Raw genomic sequence first — 23,671 nt, 5'->3', positions numbered from 1 at the left:
TATGGTGGGAAAGCAACTTCCACTGGAGCAACTGGCTCAGGGAGCAACAGCCCAGGGAGCCAGGAGAACCCAGAGGGCCTGGGAGGGGCTGCGGAGAATGGAGATGTGAAGGATGAATGGAGTGAGCCCGACGAAAGGATGCCAAGAGCAGGTGTTCCAGGAAGGGGGATTCCGCACAAAGCCTGGAAGGCAACGAAGAAGAAGGCCCGTCTGGTAGTGAAGAGCTCTTCAATTCGGGGACATAGCTTCGTGATTAAAGGCACAGACTCTGCAACTGGACTACCTGGGTTTGAACGGCCGTGTGGCCTAACCTCTCGTTGTGAAGATCTCAGTGAGTTGTGAGGATCTCAGTGGAAGTCGTTGTGAGGATCTCAGTAAGTTGGTAGAAGCAAAGTGGCACGTGGGAAATGGACATGAAGGGGTGGGGACAAGAGGATGTTGAGAGAGAAGGGGAACAGCTAGATGGGGACCTGCCAAGCCAGCTGAAGAATATAAAGGGCACAGGAGACCACTGCCCAGTACAGGGGCAGATCTGGGCTCTCCTGACTACAGCAGGGAATGCGGTTTGGGAGGAGGGAGTAACAGAGGGCCCGGTGTCCTGGGGGTGGACAGGGTGGGGTTGGGGGGGGCAGACAGAGCAGAGGGCCAGAGAACAGAAAGAGGCTTACAGTCAGGAACCAGGTCTGACACAGCACTGACCTGCAGCCACCAAGGCCCAGAAAGTCATGAGGATGAGCAGGTGCCAGGGAAGCGGTGTGGATGGGTGGTGACACTGATGATGACATTATTTGTCTACCGTCCCCAAGAGCATCACAACTCTTCACTGAAATGACACGATCCTGGGGAAAGCTGATCCCTGAATGATGGAGAAGTTTCTGGTCCTTGGCACAATGGGGCCTCAAAATGGAAAGTAAGCTCAGTTATGGAAAAGTAGGGAAAGTTCTGTTTCCTGTGCCCAGGGGCTTGGGGATTGAGGCTTGCATCTGCTGTTCAAGTCTTTCTTCCCTCCAGACTGTGAACCTTGGGAGGCAAGGACAGGTCTACATCTCTGTCACCATCTTGTCAGCGTGTGGCTCAGAGCCAGGCTAAGGGAACATCCTCAGTAGGTAATTGTGACTTGAATGAGTAAAGATGGACCAGTGATGTATGTTCATTAGCTGGGTGACCTGTCATCTCACTGGCTCCATGTACAGATAGAAAAACAAAGTCAGGGTGGCGACATCATTTGCTGAACGTCTCACAAGGGCCTAGGTGGGACTCAGATCCAGTTCTGGCTTCAAAGTGGTGCCTTCTCCATTTAGGCAATACAGAGAGTCAGGAGTCTATTTGCATGTGATTTGTAGAACGATTTGCATATATGCCTGCATGATTTTCTCTCCAGAGAGTTCTGTGTGAGGTTTATTGTTGTTGCCTCGACCAAGAGGCAATATGTTGCAGTGGGAAGAGCCCGGGCTTTAAGCAAGGCAGTTGGGGGTCTCTGCTGGACTCAGAGTGGGGGTCACATGACAACAGCCACTGTAGGCCTTCCCCTGACCTGGCCCCTGTCTGCCTGGAGCCGAGCCCAAGGGCCTCAATTTATGGAATCACGGGGATTCTGGTCCTGAAGAACCTGAAGCTCACAGTCATGGTTCTTACCCTTCCGCCTCCCACCCTGACCGTTTCACAGATGAAAAGACAGAAGCTCAGGGAGGTGAAAAGCCCATGACAACCCCTTAGTGGGCTGGTGTTAAACACTTAAAATGGGTGGCTGTAAGGGACAGAGGGAGAGAGAGAGAGAGAGGAGAAGAGAGAGATTAGGTGAGGGATTAGAGGTGGGAGGAAAGCAGTGGGGGAGGGGAGGGAGGAAGGGGCAAAGGTCACCACTTTGTTGTAGGAAACCTTCGGTTGTGCTTGGTCCTGGTGGTTGTGAGTGCATGGTGTGTGTGTGTGTGTGTGTGTGTGTGTGTGTGTGTGGCCCCTCCCCTCATCTGCCCAGGGTAACCCTGTGGAGTGAGCTCCCTGAGGGAAGGCCAGCTCCGTCTCCATTGTCTAGGCCCTAGTGGGCACATTGGCAAGTGGCAGCAAGGCTCACTTAACCCCACAGCAGCCCCTTGAGGACTGTATTGCTGCCCCCATCCTGCAGGTAAAGACACAGAGGCCCTGAGAGTTGGGGACTGGCCAAAGGTCTCAACCAGGAGTGGAGTGGTAGGACGCACACTGAGGCCCTGGCTCTGCCTACCTCCTCACGCGGCCCTCCAGAGGCTGGGTGCCTTGCCTGCACTGGTGGGCCTAAGTGCTGATTTGATTGATTGGATTACAAAGGATCTGCAGAGGACAAGTATTCTGCAAATGGCACTTTTCAGTGACAGTTGTCCCAACAGCCCCAGCTTCAGTGAAAGAACATTCCCCCGACCAGAAATCAGATACCTGAGGTCTAGTCCTGGCCTAAGCTCTGGCCTGCAACCCAGTCCTCCTGGTGCAGAAGTGAGGCGGGTTCCGCTAACGGCTCTCTCAGGAAAGCAGCATGGAAGGAGGTGGGCTGGGGTGCACGGCACAGAAGCCACACACCCAGGTTTGGGGACCCTGTAGCGTCAGGGGAACTGTACCTGACACCCACTAGGTGCTCCACAGGAACACTTATTTAGCACTTCCTGTATTCCAGACACTGTCCTAAATGTCATTTAATCTTCACAAGAACCCTATGAGGCAGGGTTTCTATTGTCACTTCCCCTTTCAAGATAAAGGAACTGAGGCATAGAGAGGTTATGAAATGTCCCCAAGGTCACACCGCACTACATGGGGGAGCTGGGATTCAGTGTCAGGCAGGCTGGCTCCAGAGAATGTGCTCACACACGCTCTGCTACAGGGCAGCTCCGGAGCTCCCTTGACCTTTCACGTCATGGCTGGAGGAAGAGGATAGTTTGGCCTCACAGAGGCCACGAGTGGGCTTTGGGGCAGCCGAGGGGTTACTGAGAATCAGCCATCCGACTGCCAAGCAGAGCCTTGAGGAAATCAAAGTCTTGCCACCCTTACAGCCGCCCCTCCAGAGTTCTGTGATGACACGATGTTGCTCTGCTCCCAGCAGCAGGTGCATCAGCAGCCCGGCTGTGAGGACCGTGCTCCCAGCCAGATGGGGAGGACCAGGCCCCACATGTCTGTTCCCTGCTCAAGGTCACTGAGCCAGTTAATGCGCAAGAAGCATTACTGAGCTGAAGGTATCTCAGCCGTCCTTCTAGGCCCTGGACCCTGCTGCCCTTTCCAGGACAAGGTGGGCTTGGGAGGGGATCCGGCCCAGCCCTCTGGGACTGTGGTCTGGCCTGTCTCCAGGGGGCTGAGACACCCCCGGGGAGACTGTGCCTCAGTCTCTCATTGGCAAAGTAGGGAAATGATGAGTCTGAAGCTGCCTTGAGAAAGGACAAATTGTGGCTCCAGGGACAGTAACAGAGATAGGGAAGGAGGAAGACCAGGGTCATAGAGACGAGGCCCAGGCCACATCCGCCAGGAATTCACCGAGATCCTGGGTAAGCCACTTCACTTCAGCGAGCCTCCCCGCTCCCGTCTATAAAGGCACATCAACGGTTGTGGGGTGCCCAGAGTGCTGTGCTCTTCTAGGCACCAAGCTTGGCCTTCTAGCACTTCCCACTCCTGAGTGGGGCAAGAGAACATGTCCAGGCTTGAGAAACTCAGACTCAAAGCCCTCTTCTGCTTTTTACTGGCTGTATGACCTTAAGGCCCCTTTTTCTGAGCTCAGATTTAGAATCCCAGAACCAACATGGCATTTGTTCCTCACAACAGCCCCATGGGATGAACAAGATAATCCCCATTTTCCAGATGTAGAAAAGGGCACAAAGGACACTCAGAGATCCAGCCCTAGGCCTCAACTAGCTCATGGTTTAAAGGGAAGCAACAAATATAAATCAAATATATAACAAATCAGGGTGGTAGCGATGGCCATGGGTAATCACACTGCAGGTGCAAAGCAGAGACTGAAGGGAGTGGGACGGGGGCCCACAGTGGGTACTCGAACACTGGGAGATGGGAGGTGTTTGCCAGGTGGCACGGGGTGGGCAGAGGAGCAGTAGATGCAAAGGTCCATTGGTGGGAAGAAGGTTGTCTGTTCAGGGTTAAGTTGTGTGGGGCAGGGATATAACGAGGCTTAGGCCAGAGAACCTGGCAAGAGCCAGACGGGGGAGGGCTGGGAATGTCACGGCAAGGAGTCGGAGTTTATCTTGAGAAGGGAGAGGGAAGGCATCGAAAGGCCCTGCCAAGGAGTAAACACTGATGGAAAGGCTGCGGGATAGCATGGCGTGTATTGGCACCGTCCAGATTTCTTCCTAGAAAAGCTGGCTCAAAAGAGAAAGCATTGGAGCTGCACTCCACTTCTGTATGTCTCAGGCCTCGTCTAACGTGGGATGATGACCAGGCCCTCTGCTGCCCGCAGAGGAGGTGGGCCTGGGTGTTTGGGCTCCCAGAGCTGAAAGTTTTGATGATAAGGCTCCTGTCTTTTTACAAACAAGGACAAAATAGTTGCATCCTATCAGCTGGGGGAACAGGTCTGCTGCCAAGTTTAGTAACTGACAGATGGCTGCAGTAGAGGGGTTGGTAAAACCAGGAGGGACCTGGGCGAGGTTACTGCAAGGACAGTGCTGGAGGGAAGAGGATGGAAGTGAGAAGGCCAAGGAGTAAGCTGGGGTGACGGCAGCAGGGAGGTGGGCCACCAGCCTCTTGGGTGTGGCTCCCACTCGCTGTCACTAACATGCTCTCAGGGCTGCTGGCCCCAGAGAAGGGGGAGGCAATGGTGCCTAACCACAGCACCGTGGGAATAGAAGACGCACGCTGATTTGCCGAGTGCCTGAGAGTCTACAAGGCAGATGACCGCAGCCTCTTCTCAGAGCGCCGCCCCCAACTCTCAGGGGTGACATCCATCCTGAGTGTCTGCTGAGTGCCAGGCACGGGGCTGGGTGTGTGTTTGCACTCATCTGACACCAGTTTTGTGGCAGCCTGTGCAAAGAGGTGTTGCTATCCTAATTTATTTTACATTTAAGGAAACTGAAATGATACTGCTAGGAAGTGGGAGAGCCAATGTTTGACCCCAAGATGGTCTCATGGCAAATTGCTAGATACTTCCACGGCAGCCCACGGCCTCCCTCAAGTGATATAATTTCTATGTTTTTTGTTTTTTGTTTTAAATCTCCCTTTGACCTTAAGGTCTTTTTGAGACTAAATTGAGAGAAATTACTGAACTTCTTCAAACTTACATAATTATATGTAAAAATGTAGTTAATATTAATTCCTATGACATAGAAAAGTTAATATAGTTAAAAGGCATTACATTAAATTAATGAAAATAAATAAGTAAAATAAAAGAGAGAGAGTGCTTAGAACAGCGCTTGGCACATAGTATCACATATTTTATATGCGATATACCCACTAGATAGGTAAAAATGCAAATGTATTATTGAGAACGTGGGACAGTAGGAACTCTCATACATTGCTGGTGGCAGCATAAAGGTCTCAGAGAGAAACTTGGAGATATCTAGTACAGTTGAAGATGCACATATCCTGTAATCTGTCAACTGCCCTAGAAAAGCAATTGCACAGGCACAAGGCAACAGATAGAAGGGCATCTGTGACGGCTTTGTTTTAAGGACAAACACTGTCAACAACTGAATTGTCCAGGAGGATAGGCGGGTAAGTTGAGGTGGCCGACAGACATGGCACAGAGTACACGGCGGAAAGATGTGAACTATAGCCACACTCATCACCTTGGACATTGGGTGAAAAGTGCCAGTGAACACAGAATAATAGTTTCCCAACTATAAGAAGTTCAAAGACATGCAGAACGAAGCCCTAGACTGTTCGAATGCTGACGCGGATGGCAAAACTATTGAGAAAGACGATGAAATCCAAACTTACAGCTCTCTGTGGGAGGACAAAGGTAGAAGGGAGGATAACGAGCTTAAAAGGAATGGATAATATTCTGCTTCTGAAGTTGGTGAGCACCAATTCATTAAATTATTATTTATAGTTATTTATTGAATATACCTATATTGCTCATTAATTGAATATATATGTATGCATATATATGTTGTTGATTAAACGTATATTTTACATGGATTAAATACTTAATAATAAATGAAAAGCAATTATAGAGAGATACATTTGAGATGAAAAAATTATGTCTTATTTACCTCTGGTTGTCTGACACAAGGCCTGTTTCCTGGCTCACAGTAGGTGTTTCTAAAGTTATTTGTTAAGTGAATGACTGAATAAATGAGTGAATAGATAGCTTCTAATCCTTATCTCCCCACTATATCACACACCTACCAACATACACACTGGCCTAGGGCCAGATTTCTTACTTTTGTAAACCACTAGAGACAAGAAAAATCATGCTAGGAAGTGTGGATGACGCTGTATGGCTCATCCTCAACATAGCACATACAAGAGAACTCCACTCAGGCCTACCTATCCATCCATCCATCCATCCATCCATCCACCCATCCAACCATCCATTCATCCATCCAACCATCCACCCCTCCACACACACATGCAGTTAGTAAACATTTATTGAAAGAAATACTCATGGAAATCAGGTGTAACCTCTTTAAAAATGAAGTAAATGTGCATCCACAATAAGGACTCTGCTCATGACCACACTGTCCCTGAGGCCATCACAGTGCTCCAGCTGGATATGGGGGTAGGCACAGGATGCCCATGGGATTTTGTCACTCACCTTGGCACACAAATGAAGAGGGTGTTTCCCCTGGGTGGACTCGTCCTGTGATGAATACCACCTTCTTCTCTGCCCCTTCCCGAAGGTTGTCTGTAAGAGAACATACAAAGAGATTGCTCAGGAGGACACGGAAAGCTGAGACTGGGAGTTGGTATGTGGGAGAGAGGCGCAGGGAACAGACGGAATGCTTTACATTCATTCCTTAACTCAATGGGTTAGAATCATCAAGGCCCAGCCATTGCTGACTAATTAAACTATGTCCCGGACAACCCAATAGTAAAAGACTACATTCCTGTTGGTACAATTGATCATGTTAATATTACAATCATCTGAAGACGTCGTATCAGTGAAGACCAATCCAGATCCACTGGCTGTGACCCAAGGCAAGTTGGGGATCCTCTCTGAGTTTTGATTTGCTAATCTATAGATGTAGAGAGTACTAGTGATTAAAGCTTGTTAGCTTACATATTGCCTACCACACAGGAAACACTCAGTAAATAATGGAGGAAAGGAAGTAGCTGTTTCCATTAGTCATAGTAGCAGCTGCCATTTAATCAGTACCTTTTGTATCAGGCATATTCTATACATTATTTATAGTTCTACAGAAACATGCACATTCCTTTGACAGAGGCAGAAAGTTCAAAGTCACACAGCTAATAGGTGTGGGTCAAGCTGAGATGAGAACCCAAGCCCTCGTTTGGCTTTGACGAAGTAACAGGGACCAGATTTCTCTTTCAACTTAAACAACTAAAAAATTGGACAAACATACAAAACGACTGTTCTCAGATAGGAGGCAGTGCAGGATTAATATATGAAAAAAAAAGGGACACAAATGAAGTGTGCCCTCTGACTGCCTGGGCTCTTTGCCTGGAGGCCCATTCCAGACCAAAGAGCAGAGAGGGTATCCTTAGCAGAACATGGAAATCTCACTGAGATTAAACTTCAGAGTCTATAGCAGGTCGTAGCTGGGGGGAAATTCTATACATTTCAGAGCAGATGGAGCTCTATGGAAAAAGAATCCCACCAATGTCATGACTCCTCAAGAGTGTTTACAGGGTCCCAAGATGTGCATGGCACCTAAAAGGGTGAATCTCCATGATGTGTCATGAGAAAATGACCAGGGAACTGTGAACTGTACAGCTGTCAGGGCTCACACAGGGCCCAGAATCATTGGAATTCCCACCACCAAAGTGGTAGTCCTCACTGATCATTCAGGGCATTCAGGAGAGAACCCAGAAGGGCCATGTCTTAGTGGTGGGGCTAAGCTACTCTAGATTCATACTAACAAAATTTTAAAATCATGCAAGTATCAAACTGGACAAAAGAAGCTTCACTGTCTGCCATATAAAGTGCAACTCTCTTTAAGGAAAGGCAACAAAATCCAGACACTCAACGATGCGCAATTCACAATCTCCAGTATCCAATAAAAATCATTAGACATGCAAAGAAGTAGGAAAATATGGTCCAAAATCAGAGCCCGAGCTCTTACTGTTTCTACAGAAGTCTCATTCGTATAATAAAGTTCAGCTATGGTGCAAAGAGATTATTAGACAAAAGCAGTGGTCAAGAGTAACATTCCCAGAAGGAATGGGCAGGAGGGTACTTAGTTCCTGGCAGAGGAAGGCTGGATTGACCCAGAACAGACCCATGATCTGAAGGACATTCAGAAATCACCACTGAGAGAAGTTGGGTTAAAGAATATCGTCTATGTTAGAGGATGACCTGGAGGGAGTGGGGAGGTAGAAATAATTAACAGGCTTTTTGCTTCTGAAATGCTAGGGACAGGTTATTTTGAATGTGGTTTATGATCTTAACAATCGAAGCACCAATGTCAGAGACTAAAATAAAAAAAATGTATTAACTTTATTAAGTCTGACTCTAAAGGCTTGGGACTTGCTTGGTCTATTGGGGTGACGAGTATTGAGGTTCCTGCTTCCCTAAGACTAGGTGCTGAGAGGCAGCAAGAAGTACAATGGAGCCAAAATGAATTCCTCTTTTTTCTCCCAAAATACATTCTTAAGAACTCACCCTGCATTCAGCTCTGTGCTAGGTGCTTTAAGAAGAAAGGGAGAGAGAAGCTTATTGTTTAAAAGAGGAGTTAGACACCTGAATATCTCCTAGACTGAATATAAGCTCCTCCAGGGAGAAGCTGCAATTTTCATGGTTCTTTTTAAGGCCATTTCCAGGACCCTGTGGCATAGGTGCTCGGGAATTGGTATTGAATTAAAAAAGATTCATATAGATCATGGCTTATCTTATTTAGTCTTCATTATACCTCCGTGAAGTGGACAGTATCAACCCCATTTTATAGGTGAGGTTCACAAAAGGAAGGGACATGCCCAAGGTCACCTGGCTCTCCGCCTAGGACCCCTCTCCCTAGCCTGTCTCCTCCTGGATCGACCAGCAACAATATCAGATCACGAGTCTGCTGCATTTCCGCCTACGATGTACACAGGAGAGTTCGGCTCCATCCCTTTCTGCTTTGAAGTTGAGCCACTGCCTTCATATTTATGTTGTTTTTTTCACTTACAAAACAAAAAATGAAATGCCACCAAGCCCTTTTAAAAAACACTAACACTGACCCCATCTATCCCAGCAGTCCAGAAATGATAAATAGCATTACCAAGGCCCTCAGTGAACGCTACCTTTATGGATGTCTCCCCTGACCTGGTATCAACTCAATTGCATTCAGCATTTCTGCTGACCACGGAGAAATGCAAAATGGGCATTCTATTTGCACACTAATTTTACTGAGCCCCTGCGTCTTCATAAAATGATAACATGGGGCTAATAAAAATCAAGCATCTCGGGTGCTAATATAAGCAAATGTTGATGCAGGCAGGTAACAAATTGCTTTGTCATTTAGGAGGCCGTAAAAGAGCATTATAATCATCTTTAGGCAAAATGGATGGGTCGCCTTTGCTTAGCTTTTAGCTTTCATTTGCAAAATCAATTTAAGGTAATGTAGCAGCTCTGAGGTGGTGTGACACGGGACACCCCCTCCCTTCTGTCACCGAATCTCCAGACTCGTGCAAAGCCAATTAAACATATTCTTGGAGGAGGCAGCGGGGATGATGGAGGAAGTATGCTTGAACAAAGCCAGAGTGGAAAGCAGCTGAACAATGAGACCAAAACAACCCGCAAGAGGTGATGAAACTGAAGGTTCATTGAGGGTGACACGCTCAAGGGTACAAGGACACGCTCACTGGGGATGGGATAGCCACACCAGGCCCTCAGTTGACAGGTGTTTGAAGCCCAATGTGCTTTGTGTAGCATCACAACACACATGTGCATGCACGTGCATGCATACACACACACCCCTTGGCTGTCATATCCCTCTATCGTCCACTCTTTCCTTAGTTCTAAAATATTTATCAAACACCTATTGGGTAGCCAGTTGTTACCCATTATTATCTTCATTTTACAGAAAAGCAAGGCCAAGAGACATTAAGTGACTTGTCTTAGTTCTCACAGCCCAGGGTTGGCAAAGGCCCCACCGGGGCAGCAGCCTGACTCACCTGTCTCCTTGAATCCCACACCACTCTGCTTCTGGGGAAGGAGGACAAAAATGGTGGCCAGTTACAACAGCAACCAAGTACTATTTATTCAGTACTTACTCTGTGTCAGGCACTTTACACGTGTGACCTTAGTTAATTTTCATAGTGACCCAATGTAACGTCTACTATTCCTACCCTCATTTTACAGAATAGGAAATTGAGGTCTAGAAAGGTGATGAGTGAACTCATGTATAAGTAGCCTGTGGGGCCTGGATGAAACCCCAGGTCTTTATGAATCTCGAATGTATGCTCTTAACACGTGTTGGAGATTAAATAAAGTCCATGGGGTGGTTTCAAAAACACATCCACAAAATCTTTGTGAATCTCCTCCTCGGTGGAGAGGAACCCACTTCCCTTCGCTGTGGGCTGGACAGACAGGCTTGCTCTAGCAAATAGAATACCTTGGGGGTGGAGGCATGTTATTTTTTTGAGATTAGGTTATAAAAAGACTGTGGCTTTCATCTTGGTTGCTGTCTCTCTCTCTTTCATCGCCTGCACTGAGGAATCCAGCTGCTACAATGGGACACTCAGGTAGCCTGTGGAGAGGCCCATCTGGTGAGGAACCAAAGTACCAGGAACAGAGGCCAGCCAAGCCACGTGAGCACGCTTGGAAGGGTACCCTCCTGTTCCAGGCGACTGCAGCCCTGGCCCCCTGCCTTCCTCCAACCTCCTGAGAGAGCCGCCCAGAGGAGTTGCTCCTGCACTCCAGGCCCACAGAAACTGGGAGATTGTAAGTTGGTTTTCTAAGACGCTGAGTTCTAGAGTAAGTTGTCAGGCAGCCAGAGACAAATAATCCCCCTGGAGATGGCTAAAGAAATTCTGCATCTTACCTCCTGATGCCCCAACCTGAGTAAGACCAGGGCCATAACCGTGGTGTCAATGTGGAAGGAGAGCCTTAATCGATCAGGTCAGTTATGAGTGGACCTGTGGTTGGAGCTGCTACAAGATGCCAAGAAGCCCCAGAGAGCACTAGCTGGGCCCTCTGAGGACAAAAGTCTCCCAGAAGTTCACATGGCCAGTTCAGGTTCCCTATCTATATCCCTGTCCCTATCCCTGACAGTAATTCTGACAACAACTTGTCACAGGGAGTGAGTGTGGAGGAGGGAGGGGTGCGAGCTGGGAGGGGAATGTGCAATGTTACAACAGGAAAAAGATTCCCCCCCCCCACCCCGAATGCAAGCCTTTGTCATTTTCTAGACTTCATGGTCCCAGAAGGCCATCATAAAGTCAAGAAAATACCTTCCTACTGGTTTCCAAACCAGGCCGGCTGCCTTGTTTTCTCTAACACTCCAGGGCCCAGGCGGGTCCACGCAACTGCTAAGGTGCAGAAATAGAAATCCACGGTTAGCTGCCTGTGCCCGAGGGCCCACCCAGGACTAGAGCGGCCTTGTCACTGGTCTCCCCATGCTGGCACGTCCTTGCCTCCATTCTTTGGCTCTGGCCACACCGAAGTGCTCTTCCTGCAGCCATATGGGAGCATCCCACTCTCCCAGCTCCGACCCTGTCCTCCAGGCCAGCGCAGCCTCCTCTGTGTGGCTCCCCTCATCTGTCGGGGCTGGTGGCCGCTCATCCCTCGGGCCCCTTCCCCAGCCTCGGCCACCTCCGGGCAGCGGCGTAAGCACGAATGGTCTCCCGGACCTCCACGCCACCTGGCACGCCAGCCCCCACTCGTCTGTCTGTCCGGCTTGCTCCTACTCAGTCTTCCAGACTCTGCTCAGATGTGCCTCCTTTGAGGAGCGAGAGTGGGCACTATGCTGTATCCAGGACTTGTTCTGGGCCACCCCTGGTGTTCGTGTTGTGCTATATTTGATCTCCTCAGCACAACCCTTTTGACTTCCTTCTAGAATAGAATATGGCACGTTGGAGGGGCAGGTGAGGATATCGCTCCACTGTTGATACTGACCATGATGAGGGAACAGGAGCTGGGGATGATAGTGAGAACGCCCTCAAAGAGCAGAATTGTCTTGTACATACATTTATGAGAAAGTGGTGTTTAGGAGGCATCGCCGGGGCTTTCTTGGAGGCCCTGGAGAACCCGTGAATGCATCTGGGTAGAGAGAGGACCTGATGAAGCCAAGCTGACGAGGGTGGATCCAACAGGAGGGGAGGGTTGGATGCAGGACACTGAGAAAGCCACTGGTCCCTGTGTTTCTTCTGTCCCCTGAGGGGGTCCCGGCCTCTGGCTTCCCAAGCAGATGGACCAGGGCTCACATCCAGGCCCCACAGATTATGGTCCATGAGGCCTCCAGGAAATTACATACACATTCTGAGCCTCGGTTCCCTGTGAGATGAGAATAATAATCCCTAGCTCACAAGATAAACCTCAAGCAAGAGACTTTAAGTCCCTACCCTATGGCTTTGCCTATAATAGCAGGTCCCATTTATTGAGAGAAAAACCACAAGAATAGGGTTTCTCAGCGCTATGAACATTTTCAGCAGGGCAACTCCTTGTGTGGGGCCCTGTGCTGTGCACTGTACAGTGCGTCTCTAGTCCCTGCCCACTAGATGCCAGGAGCACGCCTCTCCCCACTTGTGACTATCAAAAATAGCTTCACACATCACTAAATGTCCAATGTCTTCTTGGAGGCAAAATAGCCCCTGGTTTGAATATTTTATAAGCCTCTATAAGAATATTTCACCTTATTCAGATTGGCCTTGTCACTATCTTCCCAAGGAAACTTTATATCTCTTAGACTTTCTATCTTTTCCCCAACTCCTCCGAAAAGTCTTCCCAGATCCCTCCAAGATCACAGTGCCTTCCCCCTCCTGCCTCTGACCTCGCAGAGTTCATCTGGATCCCTCAGCAGGTCTTAAGTCAGGTGCTACCTCGCAGAGGCAGGACCAAAAGCCACAACTTGGATCGGTCCTGCCCAATGCCAGGAGCTGCTCTTCCGGGCCTCGGGGCCTTGGTAAGAAAACGTGGTGTGGGCAACCTGTCAGTCCTTCCACCCCCTAGACCCTCGGCCCTCTGGGTCACATTCCCTCAGCTTCGTGCAGCTCTCCCGCAGCCTAAACTCTCGTAATTGCGTGATAGACTCATGCCTGCTCCAGGGCTGGGACTGAATCTCTACCCTCGATGAGATGGAAGATGAGAACAGGGATTACTGTTGAGAGAGAGGATGGAGCTCATGACAGAGAAGCGCTCCTGATGAGAAGTGAAACGTTATTTCTGGAATTTCAGGCCTTTGGGAAAAGGAGCCTCTCTGGATCACCTCCTATGTCTAGAGCATATTAAAACCACTCTTTTGGCTTTAAAAAGCAGTCAGAAGGCCTCTGACTCACAGGAGGCTCACAGAGACCATCAGAACTACAGAGCCTGGGGTGGGGGGGTCACTGATAGAACATCCTCACTGTGAAGATGAAGGGAGAGGCCCAGAAAGGACAAGTGACTTGCCCCCAGCCCACAGGGCTAGAGATTGGTTGAGCCAGGTCGGGAATCCAGGGCATGGGACTCTGTCCACACAGCCTCCTCTCGTGACACAGGGCTGCCTTCAGCAATGTCCCTTCGACTGGCACCTGGAAACGGCCTGGTGGGTGCCTGACAGGGGAGTGAAGGAAAGCCGAAGAGCTAGGGGCCTAAATACAGAATGTGAGGGCCAGTTGTCACCTTGATGGTCACCATGACAGCGCTCCACCCGGTCGCCCCTGCTGGGCTAGGAAGTTTATAGAGCCTCCTTGCTTGGGGCTGGCACTCCAGGCCCTGGAGGAGGTACACTTGCAAGCTTTGGGAATAGGGGGGCGGCAGGAGGGACCTTCCTGCTGCCATCTGTCTTGATCCCACCACCCTCCCAGCACCTCCAGAGAGTCAGAACTGGAGCTGCCCTCTCTGAATTCCTGCTGAGGTGGGGTCTACTGGGAAACAGAAGGGAGACTGAGATTCCCCGCGGGAGCTTTACTGTGAACTGCTCTCCGGGACACTTGTGAGAGGTGGGAGTTATGTGGGATTGGGACCATCTCTGTGGGGACTTGAATGGATCCCATGGGGAGCTCCAGGCCAGGAGGGCCCTCCACGGTTGTTCTAGGAGGTAATGGGGCTGCCTCTGGGTCTTGCATTGACTGCTTACTGGATGCGGGCTGCCTCCAGGGCAGGGCTGTAACCTCAGGCAAGGCAGCTTCCCTTGGCTGAGGGTAAGTTTCTGGAAGGAAATCAGATGTGAGATGTCAGCCACCGCCACTCACGGAAAGTGAGAGGCTTGGTCCTGAAGGGGAGTCGGGTGGTGCGCAGTATCTGCTACACCAGCCTTTGGCTGAAGTAGCTGAGGAGAACAGGGCCCACCCGAGGCCCCCAAAACAGGAAGGCCAAGGATCTTTTTCTTTTTTAATGCAATTCTATATATGTACGTCCTAACACTGACCAAATGCCAAACTTGGGGCTGGCCCCTGAGGACATGGAGATGAACCAGACGCTGTCCAGGAGCTCAAAGACTATGGAGAAGAGAGCTCAAGCCTGGTATGGCAGTTTGAATTTAAACTTAAATTCTAGAGTCAAACAGGAGGGGTAAAGCCAAGCTCTGCTGCACATGGCATTGAGCTCCGAGATCATTCATTTCTTCCTCTGCAAAATGAGGATCATGATTCTGACAAGGGATCTTGTAAGAATGAACTGAGGTAATGCACTGGGTCTATGCACCTGACCTGACGCACATGGCCTGTGTTCAAAGGATGGTAACTAACAGGGGCGCCTGGGTGGCTCAGTCAGTTAAGCGTCCAACTCTTGGTTTCGGCTCAGGGACGTGACATTGAGCCCCATATTGAGCCCCAAGTCCAGCGTCAAGTCCTGCCCGCATCAGATTCCACACTCAGCAGGAAGCTGGCTTGAGACTTTTCTCCCTCTCCCTCTGCACCCCCTCCCCGCCCAAAAAAGAATAAATCAATTTTTTAAAATGGTAACTTACAGACACTTAGAGGTCACTTGGTCCAACTACCTGATTTTACAGATGCAGACACTGAGGTCAGTAGACTCCATGACTTTGTATTTTTCACTATTTGCATTCCCAGGACATCGCACACAGAAGGTGCTTGATAAATGCTCCTGGCCTAGTTGTAGAGCCCTCGTTGCTCTTTGGTAGAATGAGCTTTGGGGGCTAGAACCAGTGCCCAGGCTTTCCCCAACACGGGCTCTGCCTTTTATCTCTCTGAGCCTCCAGAAATTCCTCACCACATCCGGTTTCAGCTTATTAGCAAATGCAAATTGAATTACGTGGTGCCCTTTTGCAACAAGGACAACAAAAACAGTTTCCCCAGGAAAAGAGGGCGAGAAGAGGTGAAAGCTGGGATGAAAGTCGAAGACAATACATTCTAATCAAACTTGATAAATATGTAAATTAAAGCAGCTAAACAGTTGGCTTTGACAAATGACTTGTCGGTAATGGATTTTTCCAGCGCGAAGGCGAGAGTTCAGCTCGCGGGCCGGCTGCGGAAGGCTGCGGGAGCACCTGCTGGCTGCCAGGCGAAGCCACTGAGGGGACAATCCCGTGCCCAGAGGAAGGAGCTGAAGGGGCAGGAAGGGGGGTAGGGGGGGAGCACTCCCGAACGCACAGGCTGTGTCCTGAGGAGCCCACAGATTCGCTCCCTCCAGCCCTCCCATCGCCGCCTGGCGCTCTCAGCAACTCAGGAGCTAGTGCCTTTCAGTGTTTTCTCCCCTCACAGGACCTGACACGGTGGTGGTGCTCAGAATAGAGATTTCCTGGGACGCCTGGGTGGCTCAGCAGTTGGGCGTCTGCCTTCGGCTCAGGTTGTGATCCTGGGGTCCTGGGTTCGAATCCCGCATTGGGCTCCCTGCAGGAAGCCTGCTTCTCCCTCTGCCTGTGTCTCTGCCTCTCTGTGTCTCTCATGAATAAATAGATAAAAATCTTTTAAAAATTAAAAAAAAAATAGAAAAGAGATTTCCTTAGCTTGCTACATAGTTCCAAACGGTCCCCTTCCTAGGCCCACTCTCATCTCTGTTTTTCCTTCTGTAGAATTAGCTGTTGGATATTCCCAGATATGGAATGCAAGAAAAAAATTGAGCTGTTAGCTCAGCTGAAGGCCCGTATAGCACGGAGCAAAAAGGAGCCCAGGGACTGCAGGTTGTCTGCAAAATGCAAGACCGTGGTCATCGTAAGCACCGGATGTGTGTGGCGGTGGGTGTTACTTAGCAGGAGATAGCCAGAATAATTGCTATGAAACTGATGATTCTAGCAGATTTTTAAACAATAGTCAGGTGAGAAGTGGTTAAAAAGGAATGTGTTTTGAGCAGTTTCTGTGTGCCAGGTACTTTTCACACAGTATGATCCAGGTCTCGCTGGACCTGGGGAGAACTGTCTCATTTTCCTCCTACCACAGACAAGACATCTGAGGTGAAGTGCCTTGCCCAGGGCCACCCAACAAGCAAGAGTCACAGGTGGAATTTCTATCTGCTTCTATCCCCTGAGACCGGTCTTTCTTCTGACACCCCCCCAAAGGAAGCCTCATTCCTGAGTTACACCCGATGAAAGACGCCACTGTGGGTGTACAGGAGTGCAGGCCCGTACACACATCTGCTTCTGGCTTAAACTCCTACAAACTCCCGAGTTTCTGTACAAAGTCATCAGAATTGAGGTACGAAGAGAAATTCAAGGTGAATGGTTTGCAGGCTTGGAAAGACACTATTAATACAATTTCCTCAAACAGAGAACCACTATTTATGAGTGCTCAAAGTAGCTTCAGGAAAAGAGTTTCCTGGTAGGGCAGGGAGTAATGTGATCCATGCCCAGAGCTGAAGATCCATCTTGCCCAATGCTGGAGGAATTCAGATTTGAAGAGTGTTCTTTCTTTCCTATTGAGATCTTCATTGACTTGTATAAAAATACCACTCTCAATCTCAAATCCCCACTGGCATCTTTATATAAGCACCGAAAATGCTACTGGGCTTTGGAGATTTCATTTAATGAAGGAAAAGTATTTCTATTAAAGAGTGTGATTTTTTTTTCTCTCTCTCTCTCAACACAACATCTTCAGATGAGCCAGGGAAGCTGGATTGTTCTGGACTCTGAGAAAACAAACTCACCCATGGCTCACCCATGATGTGGTTACACACACTGCAGAGTGACAACAGCCAAGGGAGGCAAGGAAGGGTGGGTGATGAGGGGGAGATGAGGGCAATCATGACAGATGAACTCCCACGAGCCTGCGCCCGCACAGTGTAGGAAGCACTTGGGCTGTCACGGGGAGGAGAGTGCTATTGCCACCACTCAAGCTCAGTCCCCCATCTGTATCATCTGAACAGCAGCGCCCCCTCCCATCCTCTCCTGGGGCCTGTAATCCCTTCTCGGGCAGGGACCCCACTCTCCTGCTTCAGGTCTGGTCCTAGAGCAGCTCTCGTCCACTAGAAGTGAACCCAAGCTGCTGACTCTGGCCTGCTTGTCCCCTGCTCCCCCCACCCTCCTTCTCACCCCTCCCTCACCTGCCCACCCACTCCATCCCATGGGGGTTCTTTCCAACTTCTCTGCCCCATCTGGGGGGCTCCCCTGGCCTCTACGGGTCTGGCTCCTCACCACATAGGTCTCTGCTTCCCATGTGCACAGTAGCCCCATGACCACAGGAGCTTGATCTTACTAAGGGCTGTGGGCCCAGGTCTAAGGTGGCACCCGGCAGACATACATGCGGACTGCGTGACAGATACAGCTGACGGGGATGGAGGGGTGCGCGCTGGGGAAGGGGAGGGCCTTCAGAATAGGACTGGAGATGTGGCCGAGGTCCACTGATTATCTGAGGTCAAACAGCCGGGGACTGGTGAGGACAGGCCGGATCCCTGGGGGATGCACATTAGGGCTGTGGGGCTTCTCCACCACTCCCAGAGCCGGGGGGCCCTTAGGGAAGGCCATGTGGTCCTGGGAAGGCCAGGTCCCGGCTGGGTGCCTCGGTCTCCTCACCCAAACAGGGGAATCACACCATCATCACCGTGTTTCTGGGTAGCTGTGAGGCCTGGAGGAGTTAAAACAAAGCACCAGGAATAGTCCTTGTCACGTGATAAGGCCTCACCTCAACGTTTGCTATTCTTGGACATTCAGCAAGTGTTGCTCAGGCTCCCCGTCACCCCCTGGCCCTGGGGAGCCCTCGGCCCCGCCAGGCAGTGGGGTCGGGGGCACCCTCTGCTCTTTCCCCTCCTCGCCCCTGCCCTGTTCCAGGGATGGCCCACCTGCATGGTAGGACTTTCCTTTGCTTCCCGTCCCCGCCTGTCCTCCCTGGTGGCTGAGCTGGAGGGCAGAAGCCTTATCCTGTTCAACTCCCCCTGGCATTCGTTTGTCTGCCTGACACAGAGAAGGGCATGTGGACATGGTTATTTTAATGCAAAAAGTTGTGAAATGACTGCATGTAAATGTAAAACGCTCCCGAAATTAGTAGGTACCGTGGGGAGCGGCCCCCAGCCCGTGCAGTCTGACCCGCTCTGTCCTGTGCTCCTAGTGGTTCCTTAGTGGCCCTGCTCCCCTCGGGGCCCACCCAAGCCCATCTCTCCCCCAACCCTGTCTCTAACCCCCCTCACCAGAGGTCTCACCAGGGAGAGGGAAGTTCAGGGGGCGAGGGGAGGCAGCCTGGAACATCTCCTTGGCACCTTATTCGGCATTGTTTTTTAAAAAGGCTGAAGGTGGGATCCCTGGGTGGCTCAGCGGTTTAGCCCCTGCCTTCGGCCCAGGGCGTGATCCTGGGGTCCCGGGATCGAGTCCCGTATTGGGCTCCCTGCGTGGAGCCTGCTTCTCCCTCTGCCTGTGTCTCTGCCTCTCTCTCTGTCTCTGTGTGTGTCTCTCATGAACAAATAAATAAAATCTTAAAAAAATAAAAATAAAAAGGCTGAAGGTGTAATGGTTTGTTTCCTGGGCTGTGTCAGATTGTCCCCATACCAAAAACATTGTGTCAGAGCAGCTGCATCAGCGTGGCTGAAACAAAAGGACTGTGTCAAAGCGATACGAACTCTGCAAGGAAGCCACCTGGCATGACCGGCCCCGATCATGGATTTAAAAACATACACCATCCTACGTGGCTTAGCAAGCAACCCGCGGCACTGAACACCAACTCTCCCTGTGGTAATTCCTTTCTGTTCCAGTGAGGATGTTTCCACCACCCTAAGGATCAGGGAAGTTCAGGATGGGGCCTGACGCCCCACGCAGGCCACAGAACAGAGATGGCTAGAGCGGAGTATGGCCTAGTTAACCTCCCCCACGCTGCAGCCAAGACACCGAGAGAGAGACAGTGACTTGATCAAGGTCTCACAGTCAACTGGATTTTCACAGGTTAGATCAGAACCATGGGATCCATTCCCACACAACCTCCCCACGCTCTGCACGGGCTTCTGGGCCACAGCGTCACCCCCGGACTCGTGCACACACGCAACAGAAGGGACAGCCGCTGACAGAGCTCGGCTGACGCTCTAGCTGCCCAAGTCCTCGGCACGCTGCTTGAAAACTGGATCGGCCAAGTTCTCGATAAAAGAAGCTTTAGTGCCCAACCAGGCGGCTTGCCAACATGCCTTTAGCCGGGCAGCCCGCTGGAGCAGCAGGGCCTCCTGGGCCCCGGCCAGCCAGGGGGATGGCGAACCTCTGCAGCGCGGGGCGCAAGCGCGGAGCTCACTCTCTGCCTCTATTTCCATAATTGGTATTTCTGCAGCTGCTACAAAATAAACCTGTGCTGACCTGAGTCAGGAAACGTTCTAGCCCCGCTGTCTTCATGGCTCCGTGGCTTGGACTGAATGGAGTCTGTCCTGAATAAAACAGCATCAAAACTTTAGTTACAAGAACATATCTCCAGGGGGTGTGTTTACAGAGTGGCGACTCCCAGGCTAAGGCTTCTAGGATAAACCTGGACCCTGGACAGAAACGCGGCCTCCGGTGATCCCTGGGGCACCTGGACTGGAGCCCGGCTGAGCTGGGTTTGCAGCTGAGTGACACGGGAAGCTGCGGAAGTGCCCTCGCCTCAAAGGCCCAGCGAGGAGAGGGATGGAAACCACAGGGGCCCCCCAAGGTGGCCTCTGGCGTTGAGGGTTTCAGAAGCCGCGGCCCCACCGTGGGGCTGCCCCGCGCACCTGGGAAGGCACGGGCCTCAGGTGCTGAGCGCTGGAGGAGGTCGCAGCACGGGGTGGGTGACCCCACCGCCATCGGGGCGTGTGACCCTGGGCGAGCCGCTTCCCCCACCTGTGCCTCCTCCAGCCCTCACGGCTATCAAACGGGGACCACGGTGGGCTATCTTGTTGCACCCTGCGGGGTAAATGAGCTGGGCACTCGGAAAGCACTTAGTACGGGGTCTGGCACCCAGTGAATCGTATCAATATGCGTCTGTTCAATAAAGTGAGTGCCGACGAGTGACCGGGTTCAGGTGCTCGGACACCGGGGTGGCAGGGAGATCACCTGCAATTTCCAGGACGAAGAGGCTTGCCTTGTGAGAGCTAGTCCGCCGGCACAGAGCGAGGGGGACCGGGACCCCCAGGCCGAGGCTGCTGACTGCCTGCCACTGACCACTTCCCGGGGAAGCAGGGTGGCAGCGGGCACGGGCTGACGCACCTCCGGAGCTCTGACAGGGCTGTGGCAGGCCTGGCCTCTCCCTGCCTCCGTCCAGGGGGAGGGCAGCCTGACAGCCCTGACACGTGAGGCTGCTCCCTACAGCCAGGGCCACGCGGGGGTGACCTCATGGCGGGGCTGACCTCACGGTGGGGGTGACCTCACGGTGGGGGTGACCTCACAGTGGGGGTGATCTCGTGGTGGGGGTGACTTCACAGCGGGGGTGACCTCATGGTGGGGGTGACCTCACGGTGGGGGTGTCCTTACAGTGGGGGTGACCTCATGGTGCGGGTGACCTCACGGCGGGGGTGACCTCACGGTGGGGGTGTCCTTACGGTGGGGGTGACCTCATGGTGCGGGTGACATCACGGTAGGGGTGACCTCACGGCGGGGGTGACCTCACAGCACGGGTGACCTCACGGTGTGGGTGACCTCACAGTGGCGGTGACCTCACGGTGCGGGTGACCTCACGGTGCAGGTGACTACACTGGGGGGTGACTACACTGGGGGGTGATCACACTGGGGAGGTGACTAGACAGGGGCTGACTACCCTGGGGGTGTCTGCACCTGGGCTGCATCCCTGGGGCCCGCCCTTGCCCCTCCCTTGGACCCTGCCCTCTGGCCGCACCCCCGTGCCCCCACTGCCCTGCAGATGGTACCCAGCCTCCCAGGGCGCTTGCCCCTCGCCCCAGCTGCTGAGGAGGCCCGGCCCCCGGGGACCAAATTGGCTCCACAGCCCCCAGTTCACCACTCCACAACCTGGGGGTGCCAGCCGTCAGGAGCGCCCCAGTCCCTTGGGCTCACATGGCTGTGCCTGCCCTGTGTGAGCACGGAGCCCCCGGGGTGGCGAGACCGTGCGGTCACGGGCTGCTCCCCAGAAACTTCACATCTAGTAGCAGGTGACGTGACGAAAGGGAAAGCACGTTCGCCAGGGAGGCCTGAGGGCTGAGAGGAGGACAGTCCAGCAACCCGGAGGGTTCGAGAGAGGGGGGCGCGGGCGCTGGACCCGAGAGGCGGCCCTGGACAGACACGCGGGCGCCCCGGGCCAGCGCCCTCTCTCTCCGAGCTCGGGGCCGCCGCGATCACCGCCCCGCCACGGGCCGAGTGCAGGGCCGGGGCTCCCGTCTGTCCTCGCCCCCTCCCGGGCCGGGTCATCGGAGGTGGGCACGGGGCCGCTCTGCTCGGGGGCCGGGGAGCGGGACCGGCCACCCTTCGCTGGGCCTCGAGGCCTCGCCTTCTGGCGCCAGCCTAACCCGAGTCCCGGGAAGAAGGCGAGCCAGGCGGGCTGGGCTTCAAGGGCGCTGACGCCGCAGTGACCGGCTGGCAAACGTCCGCTCGGGGCCCGTGTCCTGGGAAGGCCCGAGTCTCCGATGCTGATCCCCACGGTGCCCGTCAGAGCCCTTCTCTTTAATGCCGAGTGGACGAGCTCCGGACAGCTATTTGCATTTTCAATTCTAGAAATCATTAATATTTTAAAACTGCTGGCCCTGCGGCTTATTGACACACTGACATCTCCCACCTGCTCCTGGGAAAGGGCAATTCTGTATTTGAGAAATATCCGAACACGGGGCCATTTCCCAACTTTTGTTCAGATTCTGCTTTGGAATCCCTGCTCTCGGGACCGACAGCCGTCGGGGAGACGCTTCCGACTGCGGACCGCGAGCCCTCCAGGGCCGCGGGCTGAGGGGGGCGCCCGGGCACAGGCTGCAGGCACAGGCCAGGCTCCGAGGAGGGCTTCGGATTCCAGAAAACAGTTCTGCAGCTACTGGGAGCACACGAGACACTCGGGAGACCTGTGCTTAGAGCAGCCCCTTCAGTCACTGTCAGCTGCCATGACACGAGGTTGAGGTCACGCTCCGGGTCCTTGAGTCAGGCAGGCCTGGGTTCGAATCCCAGTTCTGACAGCCCTCGTGGGGCGGCGATCGCCAGAGTGAACGGTTTCCTCGGCTCCTTAGTCTCGGTGTCGGGGTCCCCGATGGCTGGCTCACTGCCTGCTCTGGGGGCACCTCCTGTGAGCCCCGCCTCCCCCGCGCCCTGCCGCTCCCCGTTCCCGCCTGCCTGGGGCCTCGCACCGTCCTCGGCCCACCTCGGCCCACCGTAAGGCCGCGGCCCAGCTTTGGCCAACGCGCTCAGAAACCGACACCAGCCGCACCGGGTCTCTGGAGGACGTGCTTGCCAGGGATCTCTCGCCTGCGCACATCAATATAAAAATGACACAGCTATAATTTGCTTTCAGATTCAAACTGGGAAGGTGACCTTTGACCCTGTCAAAAAATGAGAACAAATTAAATTGAAACACAAAGTCATTTCCGTTGTTTCAGGCCTCTGGATTTCTAATTAACGTGCAGCCCAACTCTGAGGGCCGCAAGGGGGTCTGTGAAGGGGCGTCCGCTACCTTGCACGCCCAGCAGAGCTCCGCAGAGCACCTGGCGTCCATTTGTTTTCCTTTCCTGGAACACATTGTGCTTCTTGTGGTCACATAGGTCCATGGACAAGAGCAGTTCCGGGTGTTTGGAAAAAAAGAAATTGCTAGAAGCTGACCTTGTACAAAAAAACACACAAGGAATCAGCCCTCAACACAGTCACTCACCTGCCCTGTCCCGGAGGGGAAGTCAGAAATGCAGGTGGGATGGCGATGGGGTGGGGGGTGGCCTTGCAGAGAGGGGAGGTCCTTGCGGGGAGGCAGGAGGCGTCTGTCGCCTACCCCTCCCCAGCAGCCCCCACTGCACTCAGAGTCTCAGCAGGGCGGCTGGGACGTGGATGTGCAGACAGTGTGAGGGACAGAGTCCTCACTCAGTTGACAGCAGGGCCATCAGCAGGTGACGAGCAGGAGGGGACAATGCAACCTGGGCTGGGGTCTTCCAGGAGGTGGCTGCCACTCCTGCTTGGGG

General features: G+C 52.5%; 1 protein-coding gene across 13 annotated transcripts in view; it reads right to left on the bottom strand.

Moving 5' to 3' along the window:
• LOC144281984 (BEN domain-containing protein 5) overlaps positions 1-23,671 on the bottom strand; it is a 1,369,676-nt gene that overhangs the window by 119,425 nt on the left and 1,226,580 nt on the right. For all 13 annotated transcript variants that reach the window (XM_077845011.1, XM_077845003.1, XM_077845014.1 and 10 more), the window contains one exon: positions 6,716-6,805. In XM_077845011.1, the coding sequence (XP_077701137.1) occupies positions 6,716-6,805 (90 nt within the window). The remainder of the gene's footprint in view (positions 1-6,715; positions 6,806-23,671) is intronic.

Source organism: Canis aureus, chromosome 13 (assembly GCF_053574225.1).
Source record: "Canis aureus isolate CA01 chromosome 13, VMU_Caureus_v.1.0, whole genome shotgun sequence".
Lineage (NCBI taxonomy): Eukaryota > Metazoa > Chordata > Mammalia > Carnivora > Canidae > Canis > Canis aureus.
The sequence above is the reverse complement of the archived record's forward strand: the minus strand, read 5'-3'. Positions and strand labels throughout refer to the sequence as shown.